This window comes from Thamnophis elegans, chromosome 7 (genome assembly GCF_009769535.1).
Source record: "Thamnophis elegans isolate rThaEle1 chromosome 7, rThaEle1.pri, whole genome shotgun sequence".
Taxonomy (NCBI): domain Eukaryota; kingdom Metazoa; phylum Chordata; class Lepidosauria; order Squamata; family Colubridae; genus Thamnophis; species Thamnophis elegans.
This window is the reverse complement of record NC_045547.1, coordinates 1737272-1754142: the sequence shown is the minus strand read 5'-3', so window position 1 is coordinate 1754142 and position 16871 is coordinate 1737272. Positions and strand designations below refer to the sequence as shown.

General features: G+C 42.9%; 1 protein-coding gene across 1 annotated transcript in view; it reads left to right on the top strand.

Annotated features, from left to right (window-relative positions):
• Positions 1 to 16871, top strand: part of LOC116511202 — a 38257-nt gene that overhangs the window by 12944 nt on the left and 8442 nt on the right. The window contains exons 4-5 of the mRNA XM_032221070.1: positions 1502 to 1633; positions 8109 to 8249. Coding sequence (XP_032076961.1) covers positions 1502 to 1633; positions 8109 to 8249 — 273 coding nt within the window. The remainder of the gene's footprint in view (positions 1 to 1501; positions 1634 to 8108; positions 8250 to 16871) is intronic.

Below are 16871 nucleotides of genomic sequence, written 5' to 3'. Positions count from 1 at the left end.
TCAAGATCTTTCTGTATCTTTAGCCTGTCTCCTGGAGTGTTGGCTATTCCTGCCAGCTTGGGGTCATCTGCAAATTTGATGAGTTCCCCCACTGATCAGTATTTAACAAACAGAGAGCTAACAGTCATTCTGGCTCCATCTTATGGCTGCTTGAGATAACAGCATCCAACCACATTTGAAGCAGTACTTAAAGAAACAGTACTACTATCATGGCTTATACATTGCTAACCCAACTGTTAGCTTACATACCTAACACCCTCATCCAAATCATTGATGAAGATGTTGAAGAGTACTGGGCCCATAACAGAACCTTGGGGTACTCCACTGCATACTTCCCTCCCTGAAGAGGCAGTTTCATTGGGGACTACATGTTGAGTGCGGTTGGTCAGCCAGTTACAAATCCATCTGGTGAGAGGCTGTCTAACCCACATTCTTTTACTTTATCTAGTAGTAGGTTATGGTCCACCTTATCAAAGGACTTACTGAAGTCCAAGTAAACTATATCGACGGCATTCCTCTGGTCCACTGATTTTGTCCCTTTGTCAAAGAATGCAATAAGATTAGTCTGGCATGATCTGTTTCTGACAAACCCATGTTGGCTTTTGAGCTGTTTTTCTCTCTTTTCTGAAGATGGGAACTACATCAGCAATCCTCTGGTAGTTCCCCGGTGCTCCAGAATATCTGAAAGATATAGTTCAGTCGTCTGCCAGTTCCTTCAGAACCCTGGGGTGTAATCCATGATTGGAACTTGTCTAGGGTAGACAGGTGCTCACTTACCATTTTCTTCCCTATTTCAACTTGTGTCCCTAATCTGATTTTTGTGGTGCTGCATTTGACAGGTTGGACTGTTTTATCCCTTTGTGTAAAGACAGACGCCAAACATGAGTTAAATAGTTCTGTTTTCCCACTGCTGCTTGTCACCTTCTGGCCACTTTCTCCCAGCAAAGGACCAATTGTTTCCTTACTTTTTTCTTGTTTCTAACATGTTGGAAGATGCCGTTTTTGTTATTTTTTTACCTTTGTGGCAAGCCTTTCTTCATTGTGAGCCTTAACTTCCCTCTCTTCAGCTTTACGCGCACTCTAGTGGCTGACCAGTGAACTGCGTCTGCATCTACATTCAAGAAAATTTCTGAGCTAATCCTAGTCATAGAATCATAGCACCCTTCTAGCCAGGGAAAAAGGGTCAGACAGGCCGGTCCCCATGCCAGAACCCATCACAAACTCAGAATGGGACTTCCTCCAGGCTGGCCTGGACAGAGGGTTAACTCCCAACACGATTAGGAGACAGGTTTCAGCCATCTCATCAGTTTTCCTGTGTGGCAGGAACCAGAGTTTGACTCAACACCCCATGGTCAGGCAATTCCTCAAGGGGGCTTCCAATCTCAAACCGCCCATGGTACATAGGTACCCTTCCTGGGACTTACACAGGGTATTGGACACTCTAACAGGCGCTCCGTTTGAGCCTTTACAAACGGTTTCTCTTAAGATCCTGACTCTTAAGGTGGCTTTCCTGGTGGCCATCACCTCCACCAGGCGGATATCCGAGCTGCAAGCACTGTCCACCAGGGAGGATCTCTGCGTGTTCCACCAAGACAGAGTGATGTTACGGCTGGCTCCATCTTTCATCCCCAAGGTGGGCTCCTGCTTCCATTGAGCACAGGAACTGATCTTGCCCAACTTCTGTCCAGACCCTTCTCACCCGTTAGAGAAGAAGTGGCACACTCTGGACGTAAGGAGGGCTCTGAGGATCTACCTCAAGAGAACCAGGCCAAGCAGAAAATCCGAAGCCCTGTTTGTCTCCTTCCAACCAGGGTCTCTGGGAAACAAGGTAACTTCTACCACCATAGGCAGGTGGTTGCGAACCTGCATTGCCATTGCTTACCAAGCACAGGGTCTGCAGACACCAAGTTAGGTCACAGCTCATTCCACGTGGAGTGCAGCCACCTCCACGGCCTGGGCCACACAGGCCTCCTTGGCCAAAATCTGCAGGGCAGCCACGTGGGCTTCCCCTCACCCTTTGTTAGGAACTATAAATTGGACTCTTTTGCCTCGTCAGAAGCCTTGTTCAGCTGCAGGGTTTTACAGGCGGTCCACAGGATGGAGCCACGCCTCACCAGGCATGAGTTGGGGGCATGATGCCTCAGGAGTCTCCCTTCCTAGGGATGTGTGGGCTTTGGTACGTCCCAGTCTGGATACTCCTTCCCCCTCACTATGGAGAAAGGGCATTGGTACTTACCTGATACGCTTCTTCTCATAGTGGGGGGAGGAGTATCCAGCCCCTCCCTGACAGTGTTTGTGACTAAGCGTTATGTTTGTTGTTTAAAGAAGGTATATATATGTTGATGTTCAAACCAATAAAAGCTAATAACTGGAATAAGAGTCTGGAGTGAATGGTGCAACGAGTCGGATAGAGTTCTTTGTCGATAACTGGGGAATACCTGGTGGCCAGGGGCTTACATGACTCAATCCAATCCATGAGAAGGCAAGGTCAACCCAGTCTGGATACTCCTCCCCCCACTATGAGAAGAGGCGTATCAGGTAAGTACCAACGCTGTCTGAAAATTGAAGTTTTCTGTCTTAATGGGAATTCTCCTACCAATTACAAGATTCAGTCACTGCCATTTTTAACTCTGTGACTTGTCTGTGCCAATCAGGGTTACAACATGCAATTTCCTGAAACCGGCAGTCTTTTTGCCCCGAGTCACATGGCCAAACAAGATCCAGTGATTTTTGCAGCTGGTGCCAATTTGTTTTTGGGGTTTTTTGGTGCTGCATGGGCTTGAGGACTAGTGCTAGAATTGAGTGCTAGAATTGCTTCTGTAAGTAGTTTAAAATATTCTTTTTTGTTATTTTATAGTATTGTATTATTTGTTTGTAAACATTTTGGGAACTGCTCCAGTTTTTAAGTAATATACTTTACAAATTATTGTGTTTGTAAGTACAGTACATTGCAAAGATAAAGTTTGTTTGCATTTGTCTTGAAACTGCTTGTAGAAATGCTAGCCAGCATCTACACAAAGCATTCTGTAATACTATAGCAATAGCAATAGCAGTTAGACTTATATACCGCTTCATAGAGCTTTCAGCCCTCTCTAAGCGGTTTACAGAGTCAGCATATTGCCCCCAACAACAATCCGGGTTCTCATTTTACCCACCTCGGAGGGATGGAAGGCTGAGTCAACCTTGAGCCGAGGTGGCGCAGTGGTTAAATGCAGCACTGCAGGCTACTGCTAGATCAGCAGTTCAGCGGTTCAGCGGTTCAAATCTCACCGGCTCAGGGCTCAGGGTTGACTCAGCCTTCCATCCTTCCGAGGTGGGTAAAATGAGGACCCAGATTGTTGGGGGCAATATGCTGACTCTCTGTAAACCGCTTAGAGAGGGCTGAAAGCCCTATGAAGCGGTATATAAGTCTACTGCTATTGCTATTGAGCCGGTGAGATTTGAACAGCCGAACTGCAGAACTGCAGTCAGCTGAAGTAGCCTGCAGTGCTGCATTTAACCACTGCGCCACCTCGGCTCATACTGTGTTTCCTTTCTTTTATTTTGGAGATTAGTGTATATTACTGTAGTTTGTAGGTTTTAAATTTCAATTGCTTCTAGCAGTTGTGGATGCCCCATCACTAGAAGCTTTTAAGAAGAGACTGGATAGGTATTTATCAGAAATATTCTCTTGTGACAGCAGTGGGTTAGACCAGATGACCTCAAGGTCCCTCTGTTACTGTAGCAAGCAGAGAGTTATGTAAATCCCTCCTCCATCTCCCTCTGGGTTCCTGGCTGGAAATTCTTAAGTTAATTAGTGGCAGGTGGGTTTTTTAAAAAAAGCAACAGCAAAGGGAGAGCTTTGCAACCCTGCTTGGAGGCAATTTAGTTCCTCAGCCTAAGGCTGCACCAGAAACAGCTGAAACAGCTGATAGGCAGCCGGTGGGAAAGCCTCTCAGCTCAGTTAACAATGGCAGCAATCAATTAATGAATTGGAGGAAATAATAAATCAGATCTTCATTTAACAACCCACTTGATTCAATTAATGAATTTGATTTTAAAAATTTGTAAAATTGAGTCTAATTCATTGGACAAAATTTTTGACTTACTAACCTAATGGGGAGGCCGCATTAGATTCATGCAGGCTGCGACCAACCGTCTCCTTTGTCAGATGGTCCTGATCTTTCTTTTTGATTTCTGGTCTACCACTGGGTCTGGGAACCAGCATCTCAAAGCGATCATGAAGTGGTCAAAATCATACAGCTCCTCAGCGTCAGTGGTGTGCAGCGAGACCAGCCAGTTGGCTGCTGTTTCCTCCAGGGCTACTATATTGAGAAAAATAGTTAATAGATAGAACAACAATAATAAAAACAATAAATAACATAGCATAATGAAAAATCAAAAGATTAAAAATTAAAAAATGTTGTGTTAACAGTCACTGTAATCAACTCATAAAGTTTTCCACAGCTTCTTAACTATCCCAAATGATCTCCTTGTTTATATAGCCGATCATGGTGTGGTTCTTGCTGTTCTTGCTGCTGTTTTATTGAAAACAGCCCTGAGTTTGCTGCTTGTGTGTCCTGCTTGCAAGCACCATTAAAGGCCCCACTGCTTCAGAAAAGTTATAAATCCGGCAGGAGAATTAGTGGGCTGCAGCAGACGAAGATCAGGCTTGCAGAAACTATGTTCAGGTAGGTTTATTTTGCATTGTGCTCTCTGGTGTTGCACTGGATAGCAGTCCAATTTCCGATAGCAGTGTCATCCGGCAGGACAGAGGTGAAAGAGAGCATCACCAAACACTGGAATTAGGTGGATGCTGAAATTTAATTTTCCACAGCGTTACACAAGTAAGGCAATTCCCTTTTTGTCCTTCTCGATTGGTCAAAGAAGCTCTCTTTCAACGCTGCTCCAAAGGGCTTGGGAATACTGGGTGATGTGTTGGATTACTGGGTAACATGATGGATTATTGGGTTACGTGATGGATACTGGGTTTCTTTAAATTCTGCATCCAATTTTGGTTGCCACAATATAAAAAGATATTGAGACTCTGGAAAGAAGGCAGAGGAAAGTAACTAATATGATTAGGGGACTAGAGGCTAAAACATATGCAGAATGGATGCAGGGATTGGGTGTGTCTAGTCTAACAAAGAGGATTAGAGGTTATATAACAGTCTTCAAATATTTGAGGGGATACCAAAATGAAAAGGGGAGCAACGTATTTTCCAAAAAAACTGAAGGCAGGACAAGAAGGAATAGATGGAAACTAATCAAGGAGAGAAGCAATCTAGAACTAAGGAGAAATTTCCTTACAGTGAGAACAATTAATTAGTGGAAGGACTTGCCTGTAGAAGTTGTGAATGCTCCAGAACTGGAGGTTTTAAAGAAGAGCTTGGACAAACATTTGTCTGGAATGGCATAGGGTCTCTTTCCTGAGCAGGTGATTAGATTAGAACACCTACAAAGTCCCTTCCAACTGTTATTCGGTTTTCAAAAAAATCTCTTATCCATCCAATTTGATGAAACAGTTTGGATATGCCATAAGATTGGCATATCAGCCCAAGATTGTGAGTTGGCAGAAATTTGGAGACAAGCCTTTTCTGCCATGGACCCTCCTTTGTGGAATAGTCCTCCCTTAGGAATTAAGATGTTGGACTTCTAGAATAAAGTTTTAAAAACTTGACTGTTCTTAAACAGCCTGGAACACTGAATGTGTTAAAGGCTTTACTGTTAGTGAGTTGATTGTCTCCGCCGCTCTGCATATTTATTCCTGCATATTATTTTTAATTGTTCTCATTTCATTTGTTTGAGAACTGTAATTTGCCTTGAGTCACTGGGTTGTGGAAACTGAACGAATCAATAAAATAAAGAAGGCAACAGTGTTCTTGATAATGTTTGCCAAGGAAATAGCAGGGACTGGTCCAGGCATTAGTCAGAAGCAAGGCTGCCCCAAAGAGACACAATAAGGGTCTTAATGGCTTAACCTTCAAAACCTGCATGCTCTTACATTCCCTCTCTCTTTTTCCTTCCGACTTTCAAGACCATTCAACCACTTGGTTTTGATCTTCTTGCTTGACTGCTTCATTATATCAGGTGAGTCCTCCATTCAGCCCTCATTTCCTTGAGCAAAACATAGCTGGAAAGCAGAATGGGACAACTCGCCACAGCTAACTTGTCATGGCCAACTCACCACGGTAGAACTCCCTGCAGGACATTCCAACAAATGCAACAGTTTAAATTAATTTCAATGGAACCATGGCACATAATAATAAAATTAAGACAGAAATACAATCATTTCGCTGAAAACATGGTCACCAATAATCAAAGTAACTGAATGAAATGATTAATAGTGTTGAATTGTCCTGTGGCAAGTTGTCCATGACAAATTATCCTAAACCTACTGGAAAAGGCTGTAAAGACTGATCAGAGCAGCACACAGATAGTCACTAAACACCAGTTCCACATACTGAAAACATAATTGGGAGCTTGTTGCCAATTGTGACTGTGGGAACACCCGACAAACTTTACATCAGAAGATTCCATTGATCCCTGCATGAGATACAGGCAGGTCTTGACTTACAACCATTCATTCAATGACCGTTTGAAGTCACAACAGCATTGAAAAAAGTGGCCTTCTTCCACACTTATGAGCATTGCAGCTTCCCCAGGATATCAGAAGAGAAATTGAGGAAGGATCGGTCAATTTCACTCAGCTCATTTTGCAGCCAGGGACTTCCATCACACCCTTGCGGCCATCATCTTGACCATATCTGTCCTCTTCCTTCTTTCCATGTTGTCTGGAAAGAAAATTTTCATTGCTGCAAAATCTGATCACGGCTCAGCACTAGGAAGGAGAAAGGGATGAACAGTAGAGCCTTTGCATCTGGTCTTCTGGAATTTCCTGCTTCTGGGTTTCTCCCCACAAGCTTGAAGCCCATCTTGTCCTTCATTCTCCTCGGTTCCAGCTAGGGGGAAATAGTGAAATTTGGAAATGGTTGTCCATCCATCTTCTAGAGCAGGGCAGTCAAACTCTCAGCCCATGGGCCAGACGTGTCACATGCTGGCCATGCCCATGCCCAGTTTAGTGTGTGTGTGTGGGGGGGAATTGTAATGATGCCACTGTGACGACATGAGCTTGACAGTCTGTTCTAGAGGGTTCCAAACTGGGAGATAGTTTTGTTGACTGAAACTCATCAAGGAGAGACCCAACCTAGAACTAAGGAGAAATTCCTGGAAAGTGACAATAATTAACCAATGGAATGGCTTGCCTCCAGAAGTTGTGAGTTCTCCAACATTGGCACTTTTAAAGGAGAGAGTGGACAATCATGTGTCTGAAATTGTGTAGGGTTTCCTGCTTGAGCAGGGGTTGGACTAGAAGACTTCCCTTCGAACTCTGTTATTCTGACTGATAAGACAGTCCACAAAGAGCAAGCTCTTCATCTTCTTCAACTTCTCTAGCAGAAGACTTCTTTGCTTGCCAGGAAATGTCTTATGCTCTGCAATCCCAACCCTTTTCCTCAGAGCTTCCTCTCCAGGAGCATCAAAGGTTTCTAGGGAAATCATTTGAACCATTTTGATTCTTTTGACCTCCCTGATCATGTTCTCCTCTCCCTCCTGAACAGGCATAGAAGCTATAGGCTGCCCCCCAAGTTGGTTCATATTCCAAAACAAATGTTATGGGTTCCATACTATACCCCAATCATGGAAAGAAGCTGAGGTAAGATGAAACTACCTTTTGAACCTGAAGGAAGCCCATGTTAATTGGAAATGAACCTTTGGGATCACTTGGATCGGTCCCTTTCAGCATCCGAAACTTAAGTCTCTGGGTTGACCTGCCAGTGTTGGTTGGCACGTTCTTGGTCATTCCTTGATTGGGCTTTGTTTATTCTTTGATTGCTTGTTCTCTTTGGTTGGGATATTGTTTACTGCTTGATTCAAGCAGTGCATTTCATGAGGTCATCTTGCAAATGATGTGTAAAGTTTTGAATGTGGAAGTTTGTCTTTGTGCCCATAGACATCCTCCAGCCCATCCCTGAGTCTCCCTTCCAGCCAGCATCGCTAAAATGTGGAAGGTTGGCTTTGCTTTTCTGCACCTCCCCAATTGAAAAGGGTATTCTCTTGGATCCTTTCAGACCGAATGTCAGCAGTATGGCCAATATGCTCACCTGGCCTCTGTCACTTCCATGATGGAACAGGAAATGATTGCCAGTCACATCGCCAACAACCACATTACCAAGAAAGGTGTCTGGATTGGCCTCTATGACTCCTGCATGGTAACTAACCAGTCCAGTTGTTTTCATGCTCTGTTTCCATGAGGTCCCTAGCAGAGGGCTTGGAAATACCTGGAAGAATTACACACCCGAATTCTCTCTTGCTGTGAGATGATGACCCATGGATTTAGGGTAGTTGACAGAGTCCTTTGCTTGAAGGGTGTGGGTCCTATCTTTCGCTTCCTCTAACATTTCCATTGGGAATTGAGGTGCGTAGGGAAGGAGGAAAGAACAGATGGGACAGAGGCATCAGAAGGAGCTTTGGACAGACAGAGAGACCTAGGAAGGTTGGATTGAGCAGAGCAGGACATCAGAAAGCAGAGGGAAGGAGAGGCAGCAGGAGGAATTCATTTGGTTCAATTCAATTCATTTCTCTCGCAAACTTGGAAGTCTGTCAGCAAGAGCCTGTTGAAGTTCATGTCATCCCGTTTTGCTCTTTGCAGAAGGGTCCCTTAACACGAAATGGATTCCTAGTGATTCTCTGGGTAAAGTGTTAGGTCTGACTGACCAGGTTTACCCCATCTTGGCTTCTCCGAGCACAGCAGGGTCGACATGCACTGTGGCCAAACATGAGATGCCAATGATTTGAGGGTAACTAGCCATGTGGAGACTCTCACCCTCTATTGAGGTAAAAAAAATAATCCTCCTCTTTTTATAGAACAAATGCTGGAAATGGGCTGATCACTCATCCATTAGCTATGTATCCTGGGATGAAACCTTTCCTAGACCAAGGAATTACCTGAGTTGCATCCAGCTCTCTGTCACGTCAGGTGAGAACTGGACACCCATTCATAGAATGATGGGGTTGGAAGATATTGTGGAGGTCCTCTATGAAAGAAATCCCCAGATTGTCTACCCAAATCTCCAGAAACATGGTTGGTACTTCTAATATGCAACAGGTTGGGAAGGCGTGAGTGATGTCCTCAAAGACTAAACTTCAAATGGGCCGGTCTTCAAATTGTCCTTTTCTCTACTGCCTCCCTTTTTGCCTCCTCCTCCATCACCACCACCATTCGCTATTTCCTTTTCCTTCCTCCATCACCATTTCTACTCCTTCTCCCTCTCCTCCGTCCTTCTCTTCCTCCTCCTGCTTCCCCTTCTCCCCCTCTTCCTCTGATAGATGCTATGCCTTTCCCATGCATTCCTTATAATATAAAATATTTGTATGTTCCAATGTATCAAAAACCCAATCCAGATAATACATTGTTGGTAGAATATGACCTGCAGCTTGCAAAGACTGGGAACCTGATGTAATTACAGTGAAATCAACCAGGAAGGCCTTAAACTGAAGTCTGGAATCAGTGATGGAAGTCCAAAGATAGCATGTCAGATAAGGAATTGTGCACTACAAGAATGGAAGAAATTGTGAAGCCCTGATAAAGCTCATGGCTTGGGTCATCCTGCTCTGAATGTTTAAAGCGTGTGTGTGTGTGTGTGTGTGTGTGTGTGTGTGCGCGCGCGCAAAGGTAAATGTGGAGAGAGAGAGAGACACACATACCCAACTTTTCTCTTTTCTCTCTTAGGATTTAAAAAATGGAGGAATCGAAATTGTTCAAGAAAAGCAGAGTTCCTTTGCATGTTGAGGACTTAGTGAGAGCAAGTTTTCATTAGGGATGCCATGGCTCTTGGAATTAAGTTGAGAAATGTATTGACTACAAGAGAGATTCCTTGCTTCCCAATCCAACTCTAAGCCTACAGAATCAATCCCATCAAGTTAAAGGTCTGATACTTTCCTGTGAAAACCATTAAACTATTTTCAATTTTATCTCTGTTGTTGCTTTCCTTTTTCATTAGTGTTTCTCAACCATGGCCACCTTAAGGCCCATGGTGGTCAATTCCTCATAGCTAGCCGGGAAATTCTGGGAGTTGAAAGTTGCCATGGCTGGTTATGGTTTATTAAACTTGTATGCCGCCCTATTCCCGGGGGGGACTCAGGGCGGCTAACAAACTCATAGGGGAGGGGGTAATACAAAAAACAAACAAGACAAAACAATTACAAAAAACAGATTAAAACTCCTCAGCAGCCACAACAATTCGAGTGGGGCTGGGAACTCATCCGAGTGGGGCTGGGACACTCCGCACTAAAGGAATCCACAAGGCTGCTTATATACTGCTTAAAATGTTCAACCTCCAACTCAGAGAAGCCCAAGTTGACATGGCAAGAATCACTTAGTGTCTTATGGTCTACCTCTGCCTTCTGCCAATATATCAAGACATTTAGAGAGGAGCAGGTTGGGAAGGTGGGTGTGTTCCAGGACCCTATCCTATCACTCACGCACTCATTTTTCTCTAAATAATTTGCTCATCACTCAAATCAGCCACGGTTTGCTAGGAACATTTCGCCTTTCGCTGCTACGAATCCATTACCCTTGGTCACTGTCTTTCTTCAGGAAAGGTACATTTAGAGAGTTCTGTTGACACCTGTGGCTCAAGGTTAAAAGTTGTCTGTGGGGTCCTTGGTGCTCACTGAACACGCTTGTTGGATGTTTCATGACTCAACTAGGTAACATTATCAGTGCTAGAAGGAAGAGGGCCCAATTAGGTACTAGAACTAAACTCTCCCTCTGCTCCTCAATTTATATCTCTCTGTCATCATATTTCTGTCTATCTGGCTTTGTCTCTGGCTCTCTATCATTATATCTCTCTATTGATCATCTATCTATCTATCTATCTATCTATCTATCCATCCATCCATCATCTATCCACCCATCAATCATCCATCCATCCTACCACATGTAGTGGACTTGTCCAAAAGCAAAAAAAATCTGGACGAGGATACATACATAGTTAGAGAAAATGATAAAACAACACATAGATTTAAAACCAGAAGATTCTTTGTTAGTATATTATCAGAAAATGATATCAAAGGGACTACATATTTAATAATACATGTATTGATGGCAGCAAGAATTGTATTTCGTACAACAATGGAAAAATGAAGACCTACATACAGATAAAAGTATAATTAGAAAAATTTCAGACTGTGCAGAGATGGATAGATTAATGTTAGGTATAAAGGATAAGGAAGAAACAGAATACTTTTCAACATATTGTTGAAAGAAATGTCCTTCTGGGTTCAGCTCCAAGTGGGGAAAAAGACACTGGAGACACGGAGGCTGCTTGGAAAGATGGTTTATTGATGGACAGGGCCACATGGCTTGAACAGAAAAGGCGATCACATGCTTCAATGTTGGTGGAGAAGAAGAGAAGGGCTGAGGGAGGGGCTTGCTAGGCTTTTTATATCCTGTTTAGTCCCACCTCTCTGTTTCCTGTTCCTGTGTAAGAAATGTATTCTGATTGGTTGTCAGACTCCCATGGTGCCATGCAGGGGCTACTCTCTAGGCTGCGTTTTGAATCCAGGTATGACTTCTCAGATGCCATGTGGAGAGTTGAGTAATATCCCTTCCCCCTGCAGCTGCAGTGGGGAAGTCTTTATTATGTAAAGTGGCTAGCCTGGCCCTCTCAATGGCCCATTGACAAAGTGGGGATGGGCAGGAAGCTACAGGCAGCTATTCTGTCTTTTAAAACATGTTTCTTTTCACATCCAGAGAAATATTCTGCCTTTTCAATATTTCCTAGGATATTTCATTTTTCTGGGAGAGGGCTGGATGATAACTTCCCACAATGGGATATGTTCTAATAATGCTAATAAACCTTGAAACCTATCAATGGTTGGATAAAAGGGGTGGAAACTAGAAGGTGAAAGATTAATAATATATACAGTATAAGAAAAAATATATAGAATATTATATAAATACAAGAAATTGTATTATATAGAAGCAAACATTCATAATATTACAGTTATGATTATCACATTATTATTATTACCACCAGTATTATTGCATAACCTAAGTAAACGATGTAAGAATTTTATCATAAACAAGCAATTATTAGTTTTAATTATGGTTGTTATTCTTACTCTCAGTACTGGTTTATTAATACGTTGTATTAATGGATCCACACAGTACGCCGCTCATTAAGCATTTATGTATTTTAAAGAAGAAGAAATGTATAAATAAACATTTTTTTTTAAAAAAAAAACCCTCCCTCCCTCAACCATCTCTCCCGTTCTCTCTTCTATTTTAACCCCTTTTGAAAGCCCTTACCTGCAGCCCGCTCTGAAGAGGAGAGGAACGAAGCCAGCAAGAAGAGAGAGAAAAATTCTGAGGTAAAATTTTTTTCCAGTCAGGGCTAAGAGTTGTGCCAGAAAAATGGAGGACGCGGGGTCCTTGCGGGCTTTTTAGCTGTCCATTTCACAGCCTGTAGAGGGCAGTCTCCAACCTTGGCAACTTTAAGACCTGTGGACTTCAACTCCCAGAGTTCCTCAGCCAGCAAAGCTGGCTGAGGAACTCTGGGAGTTGAAGTCCACAGGTCTTAAAGTTGCCAAGGTTGGAGACTAGCCTTCGAGTTCTAGCTGGGCTCTACAGGCAGTGAAATGGACAGCTAAAAAGCCTGCAAAGAAGACCCCGCGCCCTCCATTTTGTGGCACAACTCTTAGCCCTGACTGGGTGTTGTTGTTGTTGTTGTTTTTACCTCAGGGGGGGAAATTTTCCTCTCTCCTTGCCGGCTTCGTCCAACAAAAATTACAAATTCGAATACACAAAATAATAAGAATCAAAACGTGGCAGGGACTAGTTAGGCAAAGAATTTCTTCTCCTTTCCTCCCTTTCCCTCTCCTTCCCTTCCTCTCACCAAATAAAAATTAGAATTTGAACCAACAAAATAAGAAAAATCAAAATGTGACAGGGAGTTTAGGTCATTTATTTATTTAGGTTTAGGTTTATATATTCGATTTATATGCCGCCCTTCTTCCTAGGACTCAGGGTGGCGTACAACATTAAAAGAAACATATAATACAAAAGAAGAAATTAAACAGGATATCCCAAACCCAATTAAAATTGACAATGACACTTTTTTTTAAAAAAAAAGAATTAAAATTAACAGTAATCAATAGTTTGATTTGTTTTGTTCAGGCCAGGCTGGCTTGCTGGAAAAGCCAACTTTTTAGTTTTTATTTTATTTTTCCTTCCTTTCCCTGACTAGGAATTCCCTTAACTTGTTAACTAGGTATTTTTTTTATCTCGGGGGGAGAGTTGTTCTTCTTCTTGCTGGCTTCGTTAAAACAAAAATTACGAATTTGAACCAACAAAATAAGAAAATCAGAACGTGACAGGGACGATAAGAGAAGGGATTTATTTATCTCATTCATTAATTTGTAATTTTTGACAAGCAAAATTAATTAATTGGGAATTTGAACCCACAAATATGACGGACGCTAAGACAAAGAATTTATTTATTCATTTATTTATCTTTCTTTTCCCTTCTCTAGGGAATTCTCTAGGTATTTATTTTCCTCAAGGGAGAGGGATTCTCCCCCCCCCCCCCTTTGTTGGCTTATCAAACAACAATTACAATTTCGGATCAACAAAATAAGAAAATCAAAATGTGAGAGAGATGATAGGCAAGGAATTTACTTTTTTATTTCACTTGTCAAACAAAAATTACAAATTCGAACCAACAAAACAAGAAAACCAAAACGTAACAGGGAGGATAGGCAAGGATTTTTTTTTCTTTTTCTTTCCTTCCTTTCTCTCTTTCCCTTCCTTTCTTTCTCCCGTCAAATAAAAATTAGAATTCGAACCAACAAAACAAGAAAACCAAAACATGACAGGGACAGTAGGCAAGGAATTTTTAAAAAGCAATTTAAAAAAAAAAAATCACAGTCCGTACTGAAATCGGCCCAGCTTGCATTAAGTCTGCCATGTGCTGCTGATTTTAGTTTTAGGTACCTAAAGTCTTTATTTAACCCCACTCAGGAAGTTGGTGGCTGATGCCCTCCTGGAGGAGACAATGTTTCCTCCCTTAGTGAAACATCTGGAGAAGGAGATTGGGATGGAGCCATTGAACTCAGCCCATCAAATCTTTGGCTTCTTTTTCCAAAAGAACTTTCCCAAGGATCAGGAAACAGGCAAGACTCTTGGAAAGTCGTGAAAGGGAGCACAGAAGAGGAACAACGATGATTAGGGAACTGGAGGATGCAACATGTTCAGGAATTGGATATGGCTGGTCTAGTGAAAAGAAGGACTAGGGGTTACACAAGAGCAGTGTTACAGCATTTGAGGGGCTGCCACAAAGAAGAGGGGGGTCGTACTATTCCCCAAAGCATCTGAAGGCAGGATAAGAAGCAATGGATGGAAAGTAAACAGAGCTGCAACCTAGAACTGAGGACGAATTTCTTGACAGAACAATTAATCAGTAGAATGACTTGTCTCCAGAGGTGGATGCTCCATCGCTGAAAGTTTTCAAGAGATGGGATAACCGTTTGTCTGAAATGATCTAGTGCAGTGTTTCTTAACCTTGGCAACTTGAAGATGTCTGGACTTCAACTCCCAGAATTCCCCAGCCAGCAACTTGTCTTCAAGTTGCCAAGGTTGAGAAACACTGATCTAGTGTCTATTGCTTGAGGAGAGGGTTGGGCTGGAAGTCCTCCAAGGTCCCTTTCAACTCTTGTTATTCTACTAAAGAAACAGCTCAACAACTAGTGATCAAAAGTGCCCTTCCAAAGTGAGACGAAAGCATTTGAGGGGTAGAGATCCTGAAGACATGAAATTTATTCAGATGAAACTAATTTCTTCAGGGAATTCATATCACAGTACAAAAGATTGGAGGCTTCCTTCTGCCTGCTGAATCATGCAGATATTTCTTCCTGAAATAAAACTACTGAACAAGGAAGACAAGTCATAGATATTCTTGGTCAATTGATCAGCAACATGCTGAACAGAAGACGTTGCTGTTATTTGGGACAGGCTGTCCTAACCAAATGCCCGTGATGTGCATTCAGACTGCAGCCCCCAGGATTCCAATTCTCTCTCCTTTCAGCTAGGAATGCTGGGAGTCCCATTCCCAATCCTTGAGACAACACAGGTTCGAAGGCAGATGGGGTATCATAAAGATGATTGAGAAATGCCCAAGATTTAGCAAGGAACCAGTCCTTTCTCTTTGTAGCTCTTTTTAAAGACGTCTGGTGGAAATGTGGTTGTCCCAGCCCAGGGCTAGAAGGGGCGCTTCTGAGCAAGGCAGGGTCTTTATGCCAGCCTGGCCAAATGATTGTCCAACCTTTTCTTGAAAACCCCCAGTGATGGAGCACCTACAACTAATGGAGGCAAGCTATTCTTCTGATTAATCTTTCTCACTGCCAGGAAGTCTCTCCTCACTTCTAGGTTGGATGAGAAGCAAAACATTTTCAAAGGAGAAGAAAAAAACCCAAGAAAGTCGAAATGCCTTTTGGAAAAATCACTTTTAAGACACCAGAGAATAGAAAATAATGCAAGATCAGAAGATGCAGAGAGGCCTGGCATGCAGAATCACCAACAGTCAAACATGATTGAATGTATAACATCTTCAGCATTTTATCAATTAAATAACAGGATCGTGAAAAATCTATTGTGTTGTTTGAGACCTTCTGATTATATGTTAGTTAGTTTATGTTCTTGTTGATGGCTGATTTGATTGAGTGCTAAACTTCCAGCAATTCTCTGATGAGTATTGGTCAAGATCGGGGCTCAGAGAATGCTAGCCTGATGGAGTAGTCTCAGCTGGGTCAATGAGACCAGCTACAGGGTGAGGCTGAAGGAGGTGAGCCACAGCTGCAGCTAGTTGGCCAGGAGGCTCCAAGTGAGGACTGGGAGCAGCTTTTCCCACTATCAATGAGGAGGAGGTGGAATCTACACCCACCTCCTGATCCAAGGACACAAAGAGCAGAGAGGAGACAGGAACAATGACTACTCATGAAGAGTAAACCTCAGCTCTCAAGAAGGGCTGCACCAGCATTGCCTACTTAACCCCACCCTGAGGATTTTATTGGTGGTGTAGCAACATGCCCAGTTCTGTGCTTGTGCTGTGTATCCTGACCCTTTTGACACCTGGAATGTTTCTTGGACTTCATGAGTGCCCATAGGACTCTGTTTCCCAGTACTCTTGCTGTACTGGAGTTAGAACGTGGACCTGCACAACAGGGATGCTTTCTGAGGACCTCTTTGGGGTTTTTGAATAAACACCAGTAAAACTCTTGCTGTGGGGGGAGCAGGCCAGCACATTTTAGAAGGCATGGCAATTGTCTTCCAGCACCACAGGGTGGTCACAGAGGAGAGGAGATTGACTATAAGGTCAACAGCCCCAGGCCTGCCGGAAGAACCAGGTTTTAATAGCTTTCCTGAAAAGCTGTCTAACTTGTTCTCAAGAATATTTTCCTCAAGTCTTTGGGATCTGCTGGTGCATATTTTCCTCCTTCCAGCATCATTTATTTCCCATTGCCTGGATCATTGCTCAGCCATGGCATTTCCACATTAACAATGATGTCGATGTGCTTCTGGCTTCAGTAGATATTTGTCCTTGTACAGCCTGTTTGCCACACCTACACACCACTCCCGAACCCACTCATAAATAAATAGGTGGGAAAGAACCAGCATTGTACCTAGGAGGAACAAAAACTCCCAACTCTCCTGACAGCATACAAAGACTGAGCTGTAAGTAGCGTCCATCCAAGACCAGCCTCTAGGATACTTCAGGAAGGACCATCAATTGATAGAGGGGACACTTCTGGCTGGTCCATTGCATTTAGTATTG